At 36.5% G+C, this 23,814-nt stretch overlaps 2 protein-coding genes across 7 annotated transcripts; both read right to left on the reverse strand.

Annotated features, from left to right (window-relative positions):
- Positions 1-636: 636 nt before the first annotated feature.
- LOC124393511 (interleukin-1 beta-like) lies at positions 637-3,962 on the reverse strand. Its single transcript, XM_046861404.1, has 7 exons — positions 3,839-3,962; positions 3,687-3,720; positions 3,052-3,127; positions 2,755-2,935; positions 2,476-2,643; positions 1,920-2,059; positions 637-1,188 (listed from the first exon to the last, which is right to left on the reverse strand). Exons 2-7 carry the CDS (start codon positions 3,716-3,718, stop codon positions 946-948), a joined length of 840 nt encoding a protein of 279 aa, XP_046717360.1. The 5' UTR covers positions 3,719-3,720; positions 3,839-3,962; the 3' UTR covers positions 637-945.
- Positions 3,963-10,542: 6,580 nt separating this feature from the next.
- Positions 10,543-23,587, reverse strand: LOC124393447 (metal transporter CNNM3). Of its 6 annotated transcripts, none has more exons than XR_006927324.1 (9): positions 21,618-23,586; positions 21,198-21,341; positions 20,948-21,106; positions 19,628-19,797; positions 19,156-19,252; positions 18,708-18,838; positions 17,765-17,938; positions 17,413-17,471; positions 10,543-12,591 (listed from the first exon to the last, which is right to left on the reverse strand). XR_006927324.1 is itself a non-coding variant. In XM_046861287.1 (9 exons), exons 1-8 carry the CDS (start codon positions 22,981-22,983, stop codon positions 17,422-17,424), a joined length of 2,244 nt encoding a protein of 747 aa, XP_046717243.1. In that variant the 5' UTR covers positions 22,984-23,587; the 3' UTR covers positions 10,543-12,591; positions 17,413-17,421. The 6 variants fall into 6 exon arrangements, 5 of the variants coding, with proteins under 5 accessions (XP_046717243.1, XP_046717244.1, XP_046717245.1 ...); XM_046861287.1 differs by having other exon boundaries at positions 17,812-17,938; positions 21,618-23,587; XM_046861288.1 differs by lacking the exon at positions 17,413-17,471 and having other exon boundaries at positions 17,812-17,938.
- Between the last annotated feature and the right edge of the window lie 227 nt (positions 23,588-23,814).

Here is a 23,814-nt window from a genome sequence, read left to right on the forward strand (position 1 = left end):
CGTGATCTTGCTTAATTTTTCTGTGTAATCAGCACAAGAGCATGTTCTAATTTGCAGTATCATCGCAGCATATTGGATGATCGCATTCACTTTTACTTTGATCAGGAACTCACTCAACTGAAATAGCTCTTGTGCTGCAAACAATTCTAACAGGATCTTTCATGCATTATTCGTCAGCCATGCAGATGTCCCGGTCCCTCAAGTTGTGTGGCAATAAAACATTGAGGCAATGAAACGCATTAAGGGTCGTTATATAGTCTTCGACAATAAAGTTTAAAGACCTATTAGCCTCCTTCTCCAGTGTTGGACAATAAATTTCAAACAGAAAGATATTTCAGTTTGAGTAAGTCCATGATCAAAGTAAAATTGAATGTGATCATCCATTAAGCTGCCATGATGCTGCCATTAGAACATGCTTGTATGCTGAATACACAGAAAAATGAAATACTGATCATGGGGAAACAATGTTTATGTTAGGATCCCAAGTAAATTATGTTAAAATAACAAGAAAACAAGAAAGAAAAAAAAAAAAGAAAATTGCATGGCCTTAAGGCTTTCTTTCAGACATGAAATGTTTGAAATTTATCTGCAGGTCAGTGTCTTTAAGGAACTCCAATACACTGATACACATTTTTCACAAAATATATTTTATTTGGCTTTTAAATGTAACAGTAAATTAGAGTAGTGAATACAACCTTTGTAATAAATAATTTAAATAACATTTTATAAAAACAAACCTCATGTGTTACTACTGTATAAACACACAAATTACAAATGATTTACATTTTAAATACATTATAAATGTTGTATATAAAAAAGATAAAATTTTGAACTCACTTTTGTGAAACTACAAACAAGAACATCCTGAACTGAGATATGCAGTACTTAAACATGTAATTTGACACTTGTACTTAGTACATACTTTCTGGAAACTGATTTTCTTATTTAGATGTCACTCTGAGAGACTACTGTCTCATCATGGAGTGTGAACAGCTGGAGGTGACTGGGCTGCTGCTTAGCCATTTGCACTGGCTTAAAGTCCTCCTTTGAGGTTGTGATGAACCAGCCTGGGTATTTGACCGACTCAAAGGTGTTCAGAAAGTCACCACTGCCATTTCTGAAGAAAAGGAAGCGCTCCATGCCATCATTCTCCTTTATGTCCTTCAGTGTCTCTTTGTCTTTTACCTCCTACAAAAGAAAAAAAAACATTACTTTTACATTAGCCATTACAAGTTTAGCATTCTCAAATTTTTACTGCATCAGACATTTTGATTGCTATTTCTTTTGACAGCTTGGAAAAAATTATGCATCTCTGTTTTGAAATTGTTTCTAGTCAGTAGGAGAAATTTGGCATTGGTTTGGTACCACAGCTGGGATGTTGTTAGTGGACTGCCGATTCAATTTGCAAATATTTATGTAACAGTTTTTCAAACTAGGTAAAGTGTCCTTCACACCAACCTATATGTATAATTTAGTTTAGTAAAATTAAATTAATGTTTTAGATTAATGTTAATTAATCTAAATTAGGATGTTAATAAAACCTCTACCTTGCCTCTAGCCACTAAACTACACTTTAACTTGGAGGATATGAATTAAAATACTTTATTTTATGTTGCACTAATTAGTATGAATATTATGTTGAAGTATTCTTTTATATGAGTCATGAAGATTTTAGTCACATCCCATCACATTCATTCAACAATGTATCGACTAACTATCGAACCATATAAGGTCACCTGTTTATCAGGACTTTGCATCATCCAAACCTCCTGACAATATTTGTGCATCCTAATAACTCTATTACAGTTGACTCCTTCACCAGCTCTGTGCTGTGATTGTATTATTCCTTGCTTGTGATTAACCTGTGCTATGTCTGAATTATCCAATGATTTTTTTGTCAAATTGTTATGTTTACATACCTCTATGCCTAGCATTGGAGTTTCATTCTGCAGTGTGCAGGAGAGAAAGAGGTTGCTCTTTACAATTCCCAAACATACAGGCTGGCCTTTTGTGATTTCTGTACAGTTTGGTGGATTGTAGGCTGAGAGGTTAAACCATGCTGTCAAAAAAACATACACATTTTGGTTAGATATCAATATTGCATTTTTTAAAACTAATTAATTAATTATTATTTTTATTTTACAATAGACAAGCATAACAAAGAGAAGACTTAAAAGATGGGAGGGCTGAGAAGTGGGAATGACGTGTCAGGAAAATTAAAAAGATGGATAAAAGGTGAGAAAATACAGAAATCTAAAGCAACAGTAGTTGTAGAAGAGAGATTAAGTTTATGATTTAAGTTTAAGTTAATGACTGGAAAAATGTAAACTTAAATCTCAGCATTGACCACAAACCCAGTATGGCAGCTAATCAGTCTTTATCTATTTGTTATTGTGATTGAATTTGGCATTAGACTTTAGAAACAAATCAATGCATATAAATTATTATTATTGACTACTTTATTTTGAAAGTTACCTTTAAATTTCTCATTTCCACCCTTCAGAGTAATAGCCAGAAGAAGAGGAAGATTCTCCTTCCGTACCAAGGTCCTTTTAGACTTGTCACATATAGAGCACTGGACAACCTTGTCCTGCATACAGTAACTCTTGGATTCACTGCACTTCAAGTTGATCGCCATGTTCTCTGTGTAAGGAAGAGTAAAATGTGTTAGTGATCATGAAATTATCTACCACTGGAGCAAAATAAGAATATACATTATGCATGTACATTGAGATATAATGTTTAGAACTGCACCTTCAATCACATTCTCCATGAAGATATTAAAAAGTTCGTGGTCAGTGAACTCGGTGGACTGAACACATTGAGTGTGCTTCAGCCTGTGCAGTGCGATTACAACATTTGCAACACGGCGCATGCCAAGAGGCTCCTTGGTGACCTCGATATGGAGTCCTTTGTGCTGGTCACATCTGCCACTCTGTGACACAACAAAATCCACAGTGAGATCAAATTCATTTAATTCAGTATAGTGTAAAACAACATGAGCTGTGTTGAGGTGAGGTGAGGCTTTTTAAATCTGTATCCATGACTTACCATGGCCAGAGGATCAGAGTAATCCAGCTCGTCAAAGTCCATGCAGTCTGAAAATCCAGAGCTGCTGTCAAAGTAGCTGTTGAAAGAGAATGAATTTGTCAGTTTTGTTTTATTTTTTTTACTTTTGGCATTCTTTAATTGCATCTAATCCTGTACTGCTTGATAGACAGGAAATAATACATGGAATAATTCAAGTAATATTTATGTAAATGAATATACAATATAATAGGTAACCCTAAACCTGCAGAACAGCAACAAAGCACCCTGCTTTAAAAAGATTCTCGCAAGCCATTGTCAACTTAAAACAGTCTTTAGCTACCAGTAATAGCGAGTATCACAGTATTTGTTTAGGCAGAAAAAAAATCTAAAACAACCAAGGGAGCTACCTCATTCAGATAACTACTTCTTTATGCATCCTATTCTTCTTCTGCCTCTTATTATTATTATTATTATTATTATTATTATTATTATTAATATTATCATCATCAGACTGTGTTACAGTTATGGTCCAACAGTGATCAGTTTAAACTAAAACTGTATAATACAAGCTGTCTCAAGACATTACTCTTATGACTGTTTTAAGTAATTTTCACTTATTTTCCATTACATTGTATTGTTTGCAAGACAAGGCTTACCTTTCAATCATTAACAAATCTTTGTCAGCCATTTCTGGGGAGAAAACAAAAAATATATTTTAATGTTTTTAAAGAATAAAGCAAAGAAAGAGTTGAAATAGTGAATCAACCAGATTATTTTTTACATGCATATCAATCCACAGAATACATACCAGCTGTTAATGAGATCGGATTATAAACCGTGAGTTAAAGTTGTCCTGGTGAGACTCTGTTTGTCTGGGTGCTAAGCTGTCACTGCAGTCTGCTGTTTGCACTGCTTTATATACACAATCTCCCTGTCTGGGAAATTCATTTGAGGGAAGTGGTGCGGAATTCACTGCGCACGTCACTGGGCATTTCTCTGTTGTAATAATGAAAGGAAGTCAAAATCCCTTGTTTCCACATGACATACCTCGTAAAATATCCTGAAAAGAAAAAAAAAACAAAAAAAAAAACAAATAATATATATATATATATATATATATATATATATATATATATATATATATATATATATATATTTTTTTTTTTTATTATTTTTTTTTACTATCTCTTTTTTTATAACACACTACCACTACTACTACTACTACTGATAATAATAATAATAACAATAATAATTATTATTGTTATTATAATTAGTAGTATTTGTTATAATAACAATAATAATTATTATTATTTAGTATTAATTAATAAGTATTTATTATTATTCCTTTTTTTTTATTATTATTAGTAGTAGTAGTCAGAAGAGGCAAAAGTACACATCCTTCACTCAAGCAGAAGTACAGATACTCATGTTTTTAAAGACTCTGGTAAAAGTTGATGTTCTGACTACACTTTGTTTACTCAAGCTAAAGTAAATAAGTTTGTGCTCTGACATGTACTTAAGTGAAAAGTATCCATTACTACCACCTGTTTTAGTGTCACGCTGGTAACTGGACCTCACATCATATATAGATATTAAAATAAAAAAATTAACAACGTAACGCTTTAGACTGAGTGCTCCAGATATTACTTCATTATAGAGAGAGAAACATACAACATAACAAAACCTTGGCCTGTTTTATAAGATATTGTTTCAGCAGATGTTCTATGTTCTGAAACGTTGCTTGTTCATGTCCATGTTCATCATTTACACAAAAAGTCAAAGTAAAACGTTTCTTTTTTATTCATATAAGAACGCAAATGAAACAAAAAAGCAGAGGAGCGGGGAAAATAAATATATATTTTTTTGCAGGAGCGGGACTACAAAATCCATCATGTGCAGGTCTCTAGCCCATACTTCTTGTTACTTTCTGCCTTAGCTTCATAGCCTAGCCTACTGTGCAGTACGTCTGTATTGTGTAAGAGCCAGGAAATGATACAACAGTGGTAGATTGTAAAAGCTGACACGAAATGGGTTGATGGGTGGAGAATGAGTGGAGAACATATTGATCATGTCACCAAATAGATTAAAAGTGAAGTAACGAGCCTGGGTAGAAAATGTAAGAAGTACAAAGTACAGATTTTTGTGTAAGATGTAATAAATAAAAATTCAAAAGTTGTCTCTAAAATAAAGAGTGAAGTAAAGTACTGATACCAGAAAAATCTACTTAAATACAGTAACGAAGTATTTGTACTTCATTACTTCCCACCTCTGGTATTAGTAGTAGCAGAAGTAGTAGTAGTGTTTTTTTACACATTCTCAAATGTGCACCAAATGTTGCGTAAGCAATCAGAGAAGCACGAAGACATTACTTTAGCAAATGAGTTAAAAATGAATTGCAGTTTTACTGGCTACAGATAGTGGTGGCATTCACTGACTTTAAGAGAAAAAGTCAAGATGAATTTATGTGCAGCAGGGTGTGAAAATGATTTAAACCTTAACTAGAATTTTTTTGCATGTGAATATAAATTTTTACAGTAGGTTTACAGTAGGTAAAGATGCCTATCAAGTTTGTATCAGTGGCTAGAGAGCTACTGCTGAGACACAACGTCATTAATGCAGCACCAATATGGGCAAACTGAGTATTCACAATTCTTTAAATATTTAAATAGATTTATTACTTGTTTTTTTATTATTTTTTTTACTGAAGATGACATGGCAAATCTGTTCAAATCAAATCCAAGATGGTTGAAAATCTCATTATGGATGCTTATTATTTTTGAACTACTAAATTCTGAAAAAAAAGAAGTACTTTTACTAGGATCTCCTGCAGCTAGTATTTCTTGCTTTCTTGCAGATTATCTCTTCATGGTCTTTCTGTCTCATTATGTGTAGCAGTAAAAGACCCTGTTGTGAGTTTTTCCTTTAAGGCTATAATATCACTATGATAGCCTTCTTTCACCGCAGTAATATTTATAATATATAATATGTGATGTTACATGATGCAGTGAAAAATGAATTCATGCTGTTATAGCTAGATTGCACTATAGTAATGACTTTCTTTCTGGATGTTATGGTAAGGATTTTCTAGACTATAACAGGGAGTGAAGCGTTCTCTTACAAAGCCCCACAGTTATAAAACAGCCTTCCAATTAGTGTTTGGGACTCAGACATAGACTCAGTATTTTACTGTATATATATATATGTATATATATATATATATATATATATATATATATATATATATATATATATATACACTGATTCATCCTGATGCTCTTTAGCTGTAGATACAAGTTTTGAGAATTACATAAAATAAACATTTTCACAACGTCTGGTGCCTCAGTTTTTATGATTGCAATTTGCATAAACTCCAGAATGTAAAAAGAGTGCTCAGATGAATTACAATTAATTGCAAAGTCCCTCTTTGCCCTAAAAAAAAAAAAATCCAAAAAACATTTCTGATGCATTTCAGTCACAAAAGGACAAGCTAGCATTATGTAATTGATCCTCTCGTTAACACAGGTGAGACTGTTGACAAGGACAAGGCTACAATGCTATAATGTTGATTAGAAGTAAGAATAAAAAAAAAAGTTAGTCCTTGAAATAAGTTATTTTTCTGTTAACCACGGTTACCTACAAGGTAAAACAAGCAGTCATCACTGCTTTGCCCAAAAAGGGATTCTCAGGCAAAAATATTGCCGTTAGTAAGACTGCACCTAAATCAACCATTTATACATTAATCAAGAACTTCAAGCAGAGAGGTTCAATTGTTGTAAAGGAGGCTTCAGGACGTCAAAGAACGTCCAGCAAGAGCCAGAACCTTCTTCTAAAGTTGATTCAGCTGGAGGATCAGGACACCACCAAGGCAGTGCTTGCTCAAGAATGGCAGCAGGCAGGTGTGAGAGCATCTGCACACACAGTGAGGTGAAGACTTTTTTCGAGGATGGCCTGGTGTCAAGAAGGGCAGCAAAGAAACCATTTCCTTCCATGAAAAGGGAAAGACTAATATTAAACAAAAGGTACAGGGATTGGAATGCTGAGGACTGGGGTAAAGTAATTTTCTATAATAAATCCCCTTTCCGATTGTTTGGGGCATCTGGAAAAAGGTTTGTCTGGAGAAGAAAAGGTAAGCACTACTGTTCTGTTCTGTGTCATGCCAACAGTAAAGCAACCTGAGACCATTTATGTGTGGGGTTGCTCACAACTTTGTGACACAGCCATGAATAAAGAATTATACAAACACATCCTCCAAGAGCAATTTCTCTTAAACATCCAGGAACAGTTTGGTGATAAACAATGCCTTTTCCAGCATGATGGAGCACCTTGCAATAAGGCAAAAGTAATAATTTAGTGTTTCAGGGAACAAAACATCGAAATTTTGGGTCCATGGCCAGGAAACTCCCCAGACCTTGATCGCATTGAGAACTTGTGGTCAGTCCTCAAAAACCCACAAATTCTGATAAACTCCAAGCATTTTTTGTCAGAATGTGGCCCAGAAGTTGACTGACAGCATGCCACGGCAAATTACAGAGGTCTTGAAAAAGAAGGGCACCACTGCAAATACTGACACTTAGCATAAACTTAATGTAATTGTAAACAAAAGCCTTTGACACTTATGAAATGCTTGTAATTATACTTGAGTATAATATCTGTAATATCTGACAAAAATCTCTAAAAACACTGAGGAAGCAGGTTTTGGGAAAATTAATATTTGTATTATACTAAAACCTAAATCATATAAAACATCTCAGAAAAAATAAGGATGGTGTCAAAAGTATGCATTACATTAAGTCATTTAGCAGATGCCCTTTTTTAGAGCAACTTACAACTTTTACTAGAGCAACTTACTGCCACTTTCCACTAACATCATCATTCTTGTGATGGATTTTTGTTTGTTACCCAATAGAGTAACCACATACTTAATACAAATTCCCCTTTTTTCCACAAAAGGAGGGTAGTGAAATGTGAAAATCAGTGAAAGGAATTGTATAAATCTGTAAATTTTTCTATCCTTTTTCAGCATAGTTTCAATATGTTCTTCAAATATTTTTTTTTATGTAACTTTTGGTTTAATCAGGAAGGAAAAAAACTTCCTCAACTTGATGAGTGTCCAAAGTTTTTTACCAGTTTTCAGCAGACAGGATGTAAAGAAGATGATGTAGACGGAATGGTATCACATTGCCCAACAATTCGCCATTATTATGCTAATAAAAAAGTAATCTTGGTTTTGTAATGCAATAGGTGAATGCAATCTTGCTTAATCACTTTGAGCCACACCCTGTATCCTAAAACCTGACTGTACAGATCCTGGTCTGACCTAAGGGCACATCTGGAACACATTATTGGGGAAAGACAATAAATAAAAATATAAAAAATAACAACAACCTAAATTTCACTTCATCTTCAGTTTAAAATTTGTCGACTGTTATATGTATTATATATCAATATACATACATTATTTTTTTAGTGCTTTAACGCTTGTTAAAGCCAGAGGAAATTGTGGTAATGAAATATTCCTTTAAATGACATAAGGAAATCACATGCTCTAAGAAGGAAACGCATCCTCTTGTTAAGATTTATGAGTGATTTAAGGTCTTAACAAACAAATCATTGGTCACAACAAATGAGACATTGACATAATGTAATCCTAAAACTCTCCTTTTTTCCCCCTCAGTATTATATGTATCTTTTATCTAAAAAACTTTAAGGATGTCTACTCTAAAAGTTAATTTAAGATACACACACTTTGCCAGGTGAGAAAAAAAAAAATCTCTAGTATTTTATTTGGCAATTATGTCTAAAAAGGATAGAGAGATACTGTACATTAGTGATTCTGACTCACACCTACACACAGTATATCTACAGAGAGAGCGGAAAAGGCGATGAGTGAGTGATGTGGTAAGTGAAGTGGTAAATCTGGATTTTTCCTGAATATTTACGAATGCAACCGGTTTAAAGGTGTGCATGCAGCTTTGGTGACTGTTTTTTCCTGGTCAGAGTCATCGTGTTATAGCAAGAAGTATTTCCATATACAGGAACAAAGTTGTCAATGAATGTATAGAAATTATTTGTAGGCCAATTACTTATTCTGTAAGCTGTTCATACCCCTAGAATTAGCAGTTAACAAGAGCATGTAGTATCACTTTATACACAATGACAAAATATAGGTGAATAAAGGTGAAGGTGAATGAAAAGATGAATGAAATGTTTAAGCATAACTTGTTTTCAGAAAAGTGTAATGGGTAATTTTTAAGACTGCAAAAGATGTATATATTTTAAGTGAAACATAATGTGAATGTAAACAAATCCAGTGAAGTACTTTAACGTTACATTATTTCAACACTTATGCCAAAACTACAGTAAGGATAAAATTTTTTACAGCAGTGTAGGGGATTTTACATGGAAAACCACAAAGGCCACAAGATCAGATTTAACAGATTTAACAGAAAAGGTTTGTAAACATGTATAAGAGCAACAAATCATGATTTTCTGATTTTGCCTGCTCATCTTACTTGAAGTCTGATTTGTATAGCGTTTAGGTTTGTATTATTTTGTATCTTCCAAAATAATAAAAGAGTAGAAATAAATACAGGGAGATCAAGACCAAGTATTTGCTCAGACTGGGAATCCCAGGTTACAAAGAAGTGTCATATTTACATTGCGTAACAAGGAAATAGATCAGACACACGAGGTTGTTTTTATTCACTTACAAAAAACAAATCCGGTTTATATAAACAAGTAGTTTAAATGTACTGTTTTTTAATGTTTTATATCTGTCCACACATCTGAAATATATGAGAGAATACTCACATTTTCATACTTACACAAGGGAGTGTATTGCTATATATATATATATATATATATATATATATATATATATATATATATATATATATATATATATTTAAATAAAAATATATATACATACAAATACAGACAACCTTTTGAATCAGTGACAGGGTCAGGGGTGCCCAAGGCTCACCGATACTAATGGGGAGCAAAAGCTAGCCCATCTGGTCTGATCGCACAGAATAATGTAATAGAAAGATATCAGAAATTGACCTTGTCTTATGAATCACATTTTCTTTTGTTTCATGTTGACGTGTGCGTCACTTACCTGGGGTGACACAAGGATGCAATTAAAGAAAGCAAGCCAAAGGAAGGCAATATTATGACTCATCTACAACATTTATGTTAAACCTCGTGTAAACCTTATGTTTAAAAAAATGATATAAAATTTAGTGTGTATTATGCTCATATTACTTTGTATTTTTTATTTTTTTTACTTGCACCTGATAGCATTTTCACCACACCACAAGTCTCTGTGATCTGTGAGTTTGACTGTGGTTCCTTCACTAATGTTGATTATTTGAAACAATTGCTTACTATATGTCTTTTATTATTTTATGATGAGCTATCGCCATCTAATGGCAGCCTGTAGTAACAACATTAGACTTCACAAGACACATCCACAGTATTCATAAAAAAAAAAAATAATAATAATAATAATAATAATGTTGAAAAGAGAGCTTTTAATACATGAGCAGTATTTAGTACCAAAGAAAGACTAAGACTTTGTACAAAAACTGTCTCAACATAATTCAGTTACTCTTTTATAATTAAACAGCAAATAAAAGTCACAACTGCCGCCAGTAATTATTGCCAATATATGAATTACTACCAAAAAAAAAAACAAACAAAAACTATTAACCTTATGCAGAATCTCTCCAACAAAAAGGGAAAAAAAATGTGTAATGTAATATTTGGGGTTATCAAATGAAAAAAGGTCATTTAAAAAATTATTCTCAGTCATTCTTTGACATTAATTAAAATTAATAGGGTGATTATGGTTTTCATAAAATATGAAACTTGATTATGCGACTATTTTAAATCATTAAAAAAGATTGTGAGGTAAAAACAGCAATGTTTTACAATTCTCTCTCACAATCTAGTCTACGCCCTCACGTCCTCCTAAGAAAAAGAGAAAAATAAAACCCCATTACTTTCCAGCTTTAACTTAAGTCCCAGATAAACAGTAACTGAGCACTACAATTGTATAAATACTCTCAGGTAAGGTAGTCCATTAACAATGTCCTTGTGTGGCAAAAATAGAAAGAAAAAAAAAACTGTCAACTACATTGCTGATGTCTTGCATGGAATGTGAAAGTTCACATAAAAAAAAAAAGCAAAAAAAGAAGGAATAAGACTGAAGTGAGAAACAATTCAAAGAAGCTGGGCCACATTTCATTGCCGTTGTACATGTCTCTGAAGTCTCACAAGCATTCTAAAATGTCCTCACCAAATATAACAGTTTGATTTTGCTGAATGTGAAGTCAGTGGATGGAGTCTTCCTGGAAGAGGCCCAGCCCATCAGGTAAAAAGGATTTATCAAAGGACAAAAGTGATCACTTCAAAGAATTGCTGTGATCCTTAATAGTAAGTGGACTCAAAACATGCCATAATTTGTTCTTTTTACATTTTCAACATATTCTAAAACATTGACACTATTTATCACAAATATGATCTCATAAAAAAAAAATGGTTACAGTGCTGAGACAATGGTAGTGTTACAGGACGGTGTGCATTGTTTGCTGATCACAAAAAAAAAGGTCCAAGGAAATTTAAGTGAATTGTTTTTTCACAGTGAACTTTGCATGAGCTCAGACTAACTCACATCAGTTCCCAACAAATCTCTGAAAAGCCGCCCCGTGAATTGGTGAAACACAGTACAGGGAACACTTCCATAGTGTTCCCCAGTCTGTTAGTTAGAGTTGGCTAATGCAGCAACAGACACTGCAGTTCAATATGTAATCTAACATCGGTTGTGCTGTCCCGTTAAACAATGCACAAAATTCTCATTCTAATTTTATGGGAAGGCTGTGAGAATTACAATAAATATAAACACACAGCATTATTCTCAGATTACATAACTTGTAAATTTTGAGTTGTCTTTACATGATAACGTTTTGGGCTCTTACAGCATTACAATCTAACCAAGGTCATACATATAAACACTACAAGATAGATATATATATGTATATATATCTATAGATAGATATATACATATACAGTACACGAAAACTACAGAAGCTGAACATGTTGGAGAAATGTGGTGCAGAATATGACATATATAAAGAGTTAAAAACTATTTTTTTCCAACCAGGAAAAAAAAAAAAAACCAACTGAAAAGGCGAAACAAAAAAAGAGCAGTTCCTGCTGCCCATGCTGGCACTCAGTTGTCTATTGACATTAAAAGTCACCAAAGGCTTTAACATGATAATGCCTCATAGACACACACCAACCCAATACCCACACAGCAAAGGAAAACAGCATAAGCACCAATGATGAATAAAATCTGAAAACTTTAAACATAAAAAGTAAGAATAAATTGGGGGAAGGTCAGCAGTTAAAATCATTGTCCATGCTTAACAGGTTACATCAAAAAGCTTGTGTGAAACTTCTTTATCAGTCTTGCATTCCAAGGTCTTGCTTGTACCTGCAAACCACAGAAATGGAGAGATCCTTGAAATTCTTGTGCGAGTCCTCACATGTTTCCATCCTCTGTCAAAGAAAGAAAGAGAGAATTTCGAAATAATTTTCTCTGTCCAAAGGAAAAAAACTTTATATTTTATATATATATATATATATATATATATATATATATATATATATATATATATATATATATATATATATATATATATATATGTATTTGTATATGTATATGTATATGAGAGAACAAACTCTCAGTCTGAATACTTAAACCATTAAATTACATACAGTTGCATACTGAGCAAGGCCATTTTTGCATGTTGTTTAACTTATATGGGGACTATGGCAATTTTGATAAATGGGCCAAGGCACAAGATGAGTTAGATGAACTAGAGAAGAAACAGTTACAATGAGAATTAGAACATAAATATTTGCACCAACAGCTTGATTATTAGTAAAGGCGTGAAACAGATACACATAATTTACACAAACACATATCTCTATCTCCCTTTTAAAAAAAAATTTATTTGAAATGAATGTAAATGAATGTAACCATATAGTAATAATTTAACCCAGCCATTAGGGTTGCACAAGCCAGTGCACTCTTAGTGCTGGTCCCAAGCCCGGATAAATGGGGAGGGTTGCGTTAGGAAGGGCATCCAGCGTAAAAAATGTGCCCAAATCAAATATGCGGAACACGAACCATAATTTCATCGAACCAGATTGGTCGAGGCCCGGGTTACCAACGACCACCACAGGCATTGTTAGCCAACAGGGTACTGGTGGAAATTGGGCTACTGTTTGCTGAAGGAGGAGAAGGAGAGGAGGAAGACATCTACAGACATGGCGGGGAAAGGAGAAGTGTAGGAGAGTAGAGGATAATGTGGGCACTTTAAATGTTGGTACTATGACTGGTAAAGGGAGAGAATTAGCTGGAGAGGAGAAAGGTAGGTTTGTTGTGTGTTCAGGAGACCAAGTGTAAAAGGAAAATTGGAGGTGGGTTTAAACTGTTCTATTGACATGTGGATGGAAAGAGAAATGGTGTAGGGGAATCCTGAAGGAGTGTAGTGGAGGTGAAGAGAGTTTCTGATAAGGTGATGAACATAAGCTGGAAGTTGAAGGGGTGATGGTAAATGTCATCAGTGCCTATGGGTACAAATGGGTTGTGAGATGGAGAAGAAGGAAAAATTCTGGATTGAGTTAGATGAAGTGGTAGAAGGTGTACCTAGGAAAGAACGACTGGTGATTGGGGCAGACTTTAATGGGCATGTAGGTGAAGGGAACAGAGGTGATGAGGAGGTGATGGGTAGATATGGTCTTAAGGAGAGGAATGTGAAAGGGTGAATAGTGGTAGATTTTGCTAAAAGGATGTAAATGGCAGTGGTAAATGCGTATTTTAAGAAAAAGGAGGATCAAAGGGTGACGTATAGGAGTGGAGGAAGGTGCACACAGATGGACTATGTTCTATGCAGGAGATGCAACCTGAAGGAGATTGGAGATTGTAAGGTGTTGGCAGGGGACAGTGTAGCTAGACAGCATCGGATGGTGGTCTGTAGGATGGTTTTGGAGTTGAAGAAGAAGAGGAGGAGCGTGAGGACTAAGAAGAATAAGATGGTGAAAACTGAAGAAAGAAGAGTGAGATTCAGGGAAGAGATCAGACAGGGGCTCAGTGGTGGTGAAGAGGTGCTGGATGATTGGGCAACTACTGCAGAAGTGATAAGAGAGACAGCTAGAAAGGTACTTGGTGTGACGTCTGGAAATAGAAAGGAAGACAAACAGAGGTGGAATGAGGAAGTGCAGGAAAGCATAAGGAGAAAGAGGTTGGCAAAACAGAATTGGGATCGACAGAGAGATGAGAAAAGTAGGCAGGAGTACAAGGAGATGCAGCAGTGGGTAAAGAGGGATGTGGCGAAAGCCAAGAAAAAAAAAGGCATATGAGGAGCTGTATGAGAAGTTGGACACTAAGGAAGGAGAAAAGGATTTATACCAATTGGCCAGGCAGAGGGACTGAGCTGGGAAGGGTGTGCTGCAAGTTAGAGCAATAAAGGATGGAGATGGAAATGTGTTGACTAGTGAGGAGAGTGTGTTGGAGAAGATGGAGGGAGTATTTTGAGCAGCTGATAAACAAGGAAAATGTGAGAGAGAAAAGGAGAAGGTTGGATGGTGTGGTGATGGTGAAGCAGAAAGTGGATAGGATTAGTACATACCTACACCTAAGGATAAAGTGAGAGCAGCTATTAAGAGGATGAAGAGTGGAAAGTTGGTAGGACCAGATGACATACCGGTAGAAGCATGGAGATGTTTAGGAAAGATGGCAGTGGAGTTTTTAACAAGGTTGTTCAAAAAGGTTTTGGAAGGTGAGAGGATGCTTGAGGAATGGAAAAGGAGTGTGCTGGTAGCTATCTTTAAGAATAAGGAAGATGTGCAGACCTGTAGTAAATACAGGGGAATGAAGTTGATCAATCACACCATGAAGTTATGGGAAAGAGTAGTGGAAGCCAGGCTGAGAGAAGAGGTGACCATCTGTGAGCGACAGTATAGTTTCATGCAGAGGAAGAGCAGTACAGATGCATTATTTGCTTTGAGAATGTTGATGGAGAAGTATAGAGAAGGTCAGAAGGAGTTGCATTGTGTGTTTGTGGATTTGGAGAAAGCGTACGACAGGGTGTCGAGAGAGGAGTTGTAGTACTGTATGAGAAAATCAGGTGTGTCAAAGAAGTATGTGAGGGAAGTGCAGGACATGTATGAGGACAGTGTGACAGCAGTGAAGTGTGCAATAGGAACGACAGATTGGTTCACGGTGGCGGTTGGACTGCATCAAGGATCGGCTCTGAGCCCTTTCCTGTTTGCAGTGGTGATGGACAGGTTGACGGATGAGGTCAGACAGGAGTCTCCGTGGACTATGATGTTTGCGGATTATATTGTGATTTGTAGTGAAAGTAGGGAGCAGATTGAGAAGAGCCTGGAGAGGTGGAGGTATGTGCTGGAGAGAAGGGAATGAAAGTCAGTAAGAGTAAGACAGAATACATGTGTGGGAATGTAAGGGAGGGCAGTGGTGTGGTGCGGTTGCAGGGAGAAGAGGTGGAGAAGGTGGAGGAGTTCAGAGACAGTGGCATTGAGTAAAAGACAGGAGGTGGAGCTGGAGGTAGCAGAGCTGAAGATGTTGAGGTTTTCGTTGGGAGTGACGAGGATGGACAGGATTAGAAATGAGTTTATTAGAGGGAAAGCGCATGTAGGACGTTTTGGAGACAAGGTGAGGGAGGCGAGATTGAGATGTTTTGGACATGTGCGGAGGAGGGACATGGGGTATATTGGAGAATGCTGAGGAAGGAGCCACCAGGAAGGAGGAAAAGAGGAAGGCCAATGAGGAGGTTTATGAATGTTGCGAGGGAAGACATGCAGGTAGTTGTTTTGAAAGGGCAGATGTAGGACAGGGGGGTATCGAGAAGGATGCTCCGCTGTGGGGACCCCTATTGGGAGAAGCTGAAAGACGAAGAAGATTTTACAATAATTTATCTAAATGTAAGATTTAGCACAGAATTGAAGATCTAATGACAAATATATATTAAATAACTAAAAATGTTTTTATTTTTAATGAGTTCGGTCTGAGGTTTTCTTTTGAAATTTCAGAAATATTTATTTGTAAATTTTGAGTTTGTTTATTATTCTCACTTTAACAGGTGAAAATAAACAAGTAAGATGGGAAAATCTTTGTTTTTCATTTAGTTGCGTAATAATTCTGCACACTAATAGTTGCCTAATAATGGTGTACATGTAGTTATTCTCTTAAGAAAGCCAAAATTTCACCAAATTACTACTTAAATGTTCAGGTTTGAGGATTTGGATTTTGGATTTGGATTTTGGATTTTGGATTTTGGATTTGGATTTTGGATTTGGATTTTGGATTGACCAAAAGAACTGTAGATGTACAATAACAAAATTAATCCTCAAAAATACAACTTTCCTAATAATTATGCACACAGTGTATAATCGACAAGTTGATATGCATTAATCTAATTAATTTAAACACAATCAGCAGGGGTAATCACTATATGCTTCCTACTGGATGGTATTTACCTACGAGCTGCACATTAAAGGTCTAACGCACATCCAACCAATGCTAATCTCTTATTTTATACAATATATTTGATACCGTAAGATCTAAGCACAATACAGGACTATATCCCTTATTGTATTAGCTAAGCTTTGGTAACAATGGTATGATATTTGTATAGGTTAGATACTATAATGTATATTATACATATAATATGTACGATATATCAACTGCACACTAACAAAAGAGTAAAGTGAAAAACACATACAATCTACTGGAAAAACAAGGGAAAAGTGGATAGACTGCAGAATTACTGGTACCCTTCAAAGAAATTAGAAAAAAATATATCGGTACAGCATGCAAGAAAGTATATTTTATTTGGAAACACAGTAGTTTTACAGTTGCAATAATTTATGAAGCACTGCCAAACATTCTTTTTCAATACTATTTAATGATTTTATACAAACATGTTGCCCATTTTTGCTCTTGAAGGGTGTCAATAATTCTGAATTTGTTGCAATAAATGGCATCTAATACAGGACAAATAGGAATATACCTATTTAGGGAAGGATGGAATTTAGGACTTGACTGTGTGTAATAGAAGTGAAATGCCAGAAAAGTTAGCAGCAAAACGACCATAAGGAAACATTTTCTTCACTAAATAAAAAAAAAAATGGTTTTGATGGTCATGAAGTATCATGAGGAAAAAAAAAAAACCATTCATGTCATTTTCTAAGCAAAATGAAGGGTAACTCCATGTAAATGGGAAGGAGGGGACAGTACATAAAGGCTGCTTCAATCACAAACTCATGCTGAAGCACTGAACTTGCCTTTACCTCTATACATTAACAGTAGTTGTCAATTGCATCAAAGAATGAAAAGTGAAGTGAACAGTCTAGGGTTGTCATCGAAGAGAAAATAAAATAAAGACAAAAACAAAGAAGAAAAATATGTTTAGTTAATAATAACAAAACAGATTGTTAAGCAGTTTTCTTTTACAATTTCTACAAAACTGTATAGAGAAATAGAAATATTCTTGGCTTCATCGTCACTGTGTGTGTGTGTGTGTGTGTGTGTGTGTGTGTGTGTGTGTGAGTGTGTCTGTGTGTGTGTCTGAGGTGTAATTTTATTCTGGAAGATCACTTTAAATGTCAAAGCATTGATTTGCTTGTAATCACTGTCCATTACCAAATGTTACGTTGATTGTGTCCATGCCTTCAGTCACAGCTCTGTACCTTGGGTGACGTTCTTTTCATTTAGGAGTTTGGTCTGGCTGTTAGGAAGGATCTTAATCTCTGGAAGACCAGGGCTCTGTGATGCCCGAGATGCCATCAAAGCATTGAGATACTGCAATCGAGTTACCTATGCGAAGACAGCCATGTCAATGTCAGAAATTGAGAAATTTAAAAAAAAAAAAAAAAAAAAAAAAACACTTCTATTAGTCATATAAATAATAGACTGATGTGCATAACTATCGTAGCACCAAGGGTGCACTGGGAAAGCAAATTGAAATGTACCGAACTTTAAAATTTATATCTAGATCCTGCGTTCCTTACGTTATTATAAGATACACATACAAAAGTAAAAGGTGGATGTACTGTATATGAGATGTGCATTGACTCTACATCAAGCCAACCATCATCTTTATAATATGAGAATTTGGCAGGTGGACTGGCAGCTTTTTCCAACCACAGGCATTCAGTTGTGTTTAAATCCAAATAAACATAGCCATTGTAAAACACTGGTTTTGATTTCTCAGAGCCATTTCACTGATAATTTAAATATATGGACTGTATGTTTTGCTGGTGACATTATTTTGTAGATGAAGATATTTAGCCATGTCGAAGACAATATACATAATAACACTATTTATAGATATAGATAGAGCACCTTATTAATCCAAACCACTGACTGAACATCATCATCAAGGCATTAATATTTTCTGCAACCATATACATATTTCATAGTAGGTACTTTGTCTAGTTCGCAGACCATGTTCAGACACAATCTATTCTAACAATTCTTTTGATGGTTATTAATTTTAAGCAGCCATATTGTGTTATCCTGCACTGCAAGTACATGTTAAAAAAGCTCCATTTACAATGTAAAGTTGAGAAGTTTTGCGTTTTACCCTGATGAGCTGCAAGTCGGTAAGGGCTCGAACTGTGTAGTCAGGACAGTAACTGGATGGGCTTGTGGCTTCTCCCAGGTCAAACGTGTCTCTGAGGGAACGATGCTGTGTGGACACTGGAGACTGATGTACTAGGAAAACATAAATGGATTATAAATTCACCTAAAAAATGAACCATTAGCTACAACACAGATGTGCATTAACCTAAGCACACATGAACCTTAACGCTTTCAATCCACTTTACCCAATACAGTCAATGTTATATATTAAAATGGATGGTAATAGATGCTAAATGAGTTAATCTGGAGGAAGCACCTGGCCACCTTGTCTCTGCTGAGTTTGTAGTTGTCTTGTGGTAGTTGGGTGGAAATTGTTAACTAAATTAGAGAGAAAATAAGGAAAGTGGGTAATAACCTTTTCTAGATTTACACTTCAAATAAAGCCATACCAGAGGACGGTGCCGACAGCGCTGATACCCCGTAGTAGGTGAAGGCGCCATTCTCAAACTTTAGCCCTTCTTTTCCGATCTCCACTTCCACACGGCCCTACACACAACAGTGACCAGACGATGATCATGTGAACATAAATAGGTTTCAAACATTTAATTATTTGCACATCTGTGATTGGGTATGTGTCTTTTCATTCACTATACATTTATTTAATTAGCAATGAAACCATGATGCTACACAGTGGTAAACATGGCCTTGTCCCAACTTTTTGGAGACCTGTTGCAGCTATCAAATTCTAATTCATTTCAAACACACTCACTCACACACAAATACAGACACACACACACAGGGGTTGAAATTAAAACAAAAAAATTTCTACAGCCCTCAAGTGACTGCCTGCAATAGAATTTGTAACCCTGTATATGTTTGTAATGGGGAATCAGGGCACAGATATGCAAATGACCGACTCACCTGCAGCAGCAGAATGAAGTAGTCCACTGGGTGATTGCGCGTATAGAGGTAATGGTCAGGACTCATTTTGTTGTTTGGGTCAAACTTTACTTCTTGATTAACACTGGGATGTCGCAGGAGATGAAATAAGACTTTTTCTGACACTCGCTGTGGGCAGAAATGCTCCACTTCTGCAAGAGACAGGTGAAAGTCATAGGAAAAGATGATTAAATCATCAGTCATAAATATTCAACAATTAGGAAACAGACAAATTCACACAGTCTATATACTAAATTAATAGTTACCTCTTGAACAGTACAACATGTAAAGTTATTTGAATGTGTATATTAAGCAGCATGTGATGATAAAACAGAGACAGCTTTGTTTGCAAGTACATACACGTCTACAGCAAATAGTTTCCAGTATAGCTTTGTTGAGAATATCTGGTATGCACTAAACCATTCATGACCATGATGTGGTTGAATTAAATTCACCCTGCACCTTTCTTGCTGCAGAAGGTTTATATATTTTAATGACACCTGCTTAAGTATATCAGGAACACTTTGCCTTTCATATTGAGCTACAGTCTAATGAGTAGCTATGAGTAGCTCGCATCTACAATGAGTGTTCAATGAGTAGCTTGCTTCTACAGCAGAAAAAAATGGTGCTTGTAGCCAAAAAAAATACACAGTAGGCTGATTTAAAGTTAAATGCCTTCTCAACTGCACCACACACAAGAAAACAATTTTAATGTACTAAATAAACCAAAAACTACAAGACTTAACACTTTTAGCTAAAAATAATACAGAAATAGTTTAATCGATTACCTATTTAGTTTTAGTGCCAGTTCTGTGTTTTCTGTTATTTGTGACCCAAGCACACTTAAACATGTTTTGTTTAGATTATCATGGCACTTGATTTATTACCAATAAATAAACATGGGTACAAATGTGAAAGTAAAAATTAAATGTACTATTCCATGTTGTAAGATTTGCTAGGGGTATTTTGATCAAACACAGCATCTCCATGATCCAACAATCAGAAATATAAAAATAATGCAGGGCAAACATCAAAAATAAGAAAACACAGAAGCACAATGTACAAGTTGACACACTGCCAGTCATATTACCATGTGTACACACTTCCATGCACCGTGGCAACAAAGAGCAACATATCAGCATAATCATTGGGCTGATAAAATGTTTCAGGGTCCATTTCTCCTGTCTTTAAAACTTTTCTGATTATTTAGTTTTAATTAAACAAAAACAACAAGGAAAGAATAACAGTATTATTGCAAAACTGTATTTACTCAAAACAAGCACAGAAACACAATGTTCAGACCTCTGGATAGAAAGCGGTGTGTAGCAAGTAGGAGCTGAGGAGACGTGCGGATCTTCGCCTCGCCTTCGGGCAATTTAAAGAGAGAGAATTCTTCCTGCACTGCACGTGGCTCTAAAGGGATCTCTAGTGGGGGAAGAGGGCGCTTCACTTTCATGTTCACTGTGGGATTTAAAAAAAAAAAGTGGGCAAAAAAAGTTTTAAAAACAATGTATTCAGATTGTAGACACAAGGTAACATCTTAAATACTCACTATAGCCATCAGACTCATCCAGGATCTCTGACTTGATGATCTCTTCGATCACATCTTCAAGGGTGACCAGACCCTGCACCTCATAAAAGGGGTCTCCCTCTCCCTCATTATTCACCCTCTGTACGATGGCCAGGTGAGAGTTTCCTGAGAGAAGCAAGATGATGTCAGGAGTAAAGTGCTTCACAATAAATCACAACATTTATTTTATTTGCAACAACAGTCAGTGGTACTGTTTAGTGTCTTCCCTGCTCTCAACACACCAGATATTACTAACCATCTAAAAAACATCCAGAGGGTGTTTTAGAGCAGGAGAATACTAAATTGTACAAGACTGAAGGTACTTCAAGACCAGGGATGGGAACTGGTCATTTAGAGGACTGGATTGCATCTAAGATTTTTAAAGTCTGCCTGGAAAATCACCTTTTTTAAACTCTTCAAGCATGGCATCCAGCTTAGTGTCATTAAAGACGAAATGCAGCGGGTGGTTGTAGAACTTGGTGATAGTGGTCATTGGTGTGCAGTCGGCAGGATCCACCAAGGCCAGGTCCTTGATGTAAAGGATCTCCACGATGTTAGAGCGCTCCTCCTCGTACACAGGCACGCGGGTGTAACCGCTCTGCATGATCTCGCTCATGGTGTTAAAGTCCAGCACGGCCGTGGAGGGGAGCATAAAGCAGTCCTTCAGTGGCGTTAGAATGTCCTCCACCGTCTTGCTCCTCAGCGTCCCACGCCGGAACTCCTCTTTGACAAACTCGCTGTATGGATCGTTTACGTTCGTGCGGATCAGCTCCATCACCTTTTCACGCACTCCGCAAGTACTCACGTCACGCCTAAATGCCAAATCCAAAAAGAGACCCAAGAGGCAAGACAGGGGGCACGTGATGATCAGACAGCTCTTGGCGATCCATACTAGACTCGGGGCGAGATAGAAGCCATAACCCGAGCTTATGATATGGGGCAACAACTCGGCGACTACGAATATAAGTGCAGCACATGCAAATGCAGCTGGAAGGATGGATGCGAAGGCACGGTAGAAGACCACACCGAGCACCGAGTGGCCCAGTGCACACAAGAAAAGCAGAGAGCAAACAAGAAAGTTTCCTCTCCTCCGAATTGGCTCCAGGCGTTTCGCCAGACGTCGCTCATCTTCTGACCCACAGCTGTGCAGTACATAAAGCTCCAGAGGGTCAAGCCAAAGCAAACTGAGATGAAGGCATCTTATCAGTGAGCATATGAGGACTACTAGGATGATGATTACGGCTAGACCCCATGTTGGGATCCATTCGGGTGGCAGATCTGGGTCTTTTAAACGGAACCTGTCCGGCCCCGCTGGCTGCCAGGTTTCCCCATTGAATACGCACAAGCAGTAGAAAACCGAATGCGTTTCATCGTTTACCTGATCCGAGATGTTTGTATCCTCAGTTTGGACTACTATTAAGCCTCCGTTTTCCTCGTCCGGGTTAAATTCTTCGCGCACTTGGAAAGCAGAAGTATTGCGCAACGTTTCTTGGTTACAAGCGTCCTCAGCGACACTCGCATCCACTCTAACAAATGCAAGCCACGGCCAAGTCCCATTCAGCAGGTAGGAACCAAACAACCGGAGCTTAAAAGTGGAGCCAGGCGCAGCGGTCAGGATTCTCCCGCGCATGTACACACGGTCGCTGGCCTCCTCTAGTCTCAGACCGATGACCCGCAGCGACGTGTTTTGGCTGCATGCGCCAGAGCCGAACCAGCAAGCCCACAATATCATTAACAGGATACGTAGCTCCGCCGAGCCAACCACCATATTGGAATCAGGCAGCTCGGTTTTAGTCGCTAATCATGTGACAACCTGTCCGGGGCTAGCCTCCTACCACTTTTTTTCTGGTTGCCATAGAAAACAACGACAGAAAAGTCCTCACCAGTGCCGCCATATTGGATAAGATGCACATAAAGGAAAAACAAAACAAAAGCAAAGCAGATACATAAACAGCGATCGGAGCTGAAATGAAGAAGACCGTTGCCTTTTTTTTTAATAGCGGAACTACGTGAAGTCGTTCATAGACCAATGAGAATAGAAGATCGTGTGCGACCAATAGAAATAAAAGATACATAAGCCACGCCCACAATGGCGTGTTAGGTAATGTGAAATAAACACAGAGAGGCGAGGGAGCTGAGCTTTCAAAAACAAAAACTGCGTTTTTTCTCTCCCTTTTCTAAAATTACACGTCGGCTGACAAAAAAAAAGGAAAGAACATACGGGTCGTTTACCAAGTCATTCAGCAAACACTATAGCATTTACCTCTAGATCTAAAATGTCATGTTATAAATCATTATAGTTTCCTTATTAAAGTGCAGTTATATGAGCTAAGGTTATTTAATCGTTAATACAGGTTAGTGCTGTGGAATACATACAATTAATATGATAAACAAACCATCTTTCAAGGGTGGCTATCCAAACTCCAAATGCAATAAATAGATATGTAGATCATAAGATTAATCCTAGAGGAAGATTCACAAATTACTCTAAAGATTTTTACAACAAAAAAAAATTAATATAATTAACAAGGAACTGAGCCAACACCCTACTGTTTCTACAGAGCTGATGCCAGATGCTGCCTGTGCTATCGTATATGGT

Source organism: Silurus meridionalis, chromosome 11 (assembly GCF_014805685.1).
Source record: "Silurus meridionalis isolate SWU-2019-XX chromosome 11, ASM1480568v1, whole genome shotgun sequence".
Taxonomy (NCBI): Eukaryota; Metazoa; Chordata; class Actinopteri; order Siluriformes; family Siluridae; genus Silurus; species Silurus meridionalis.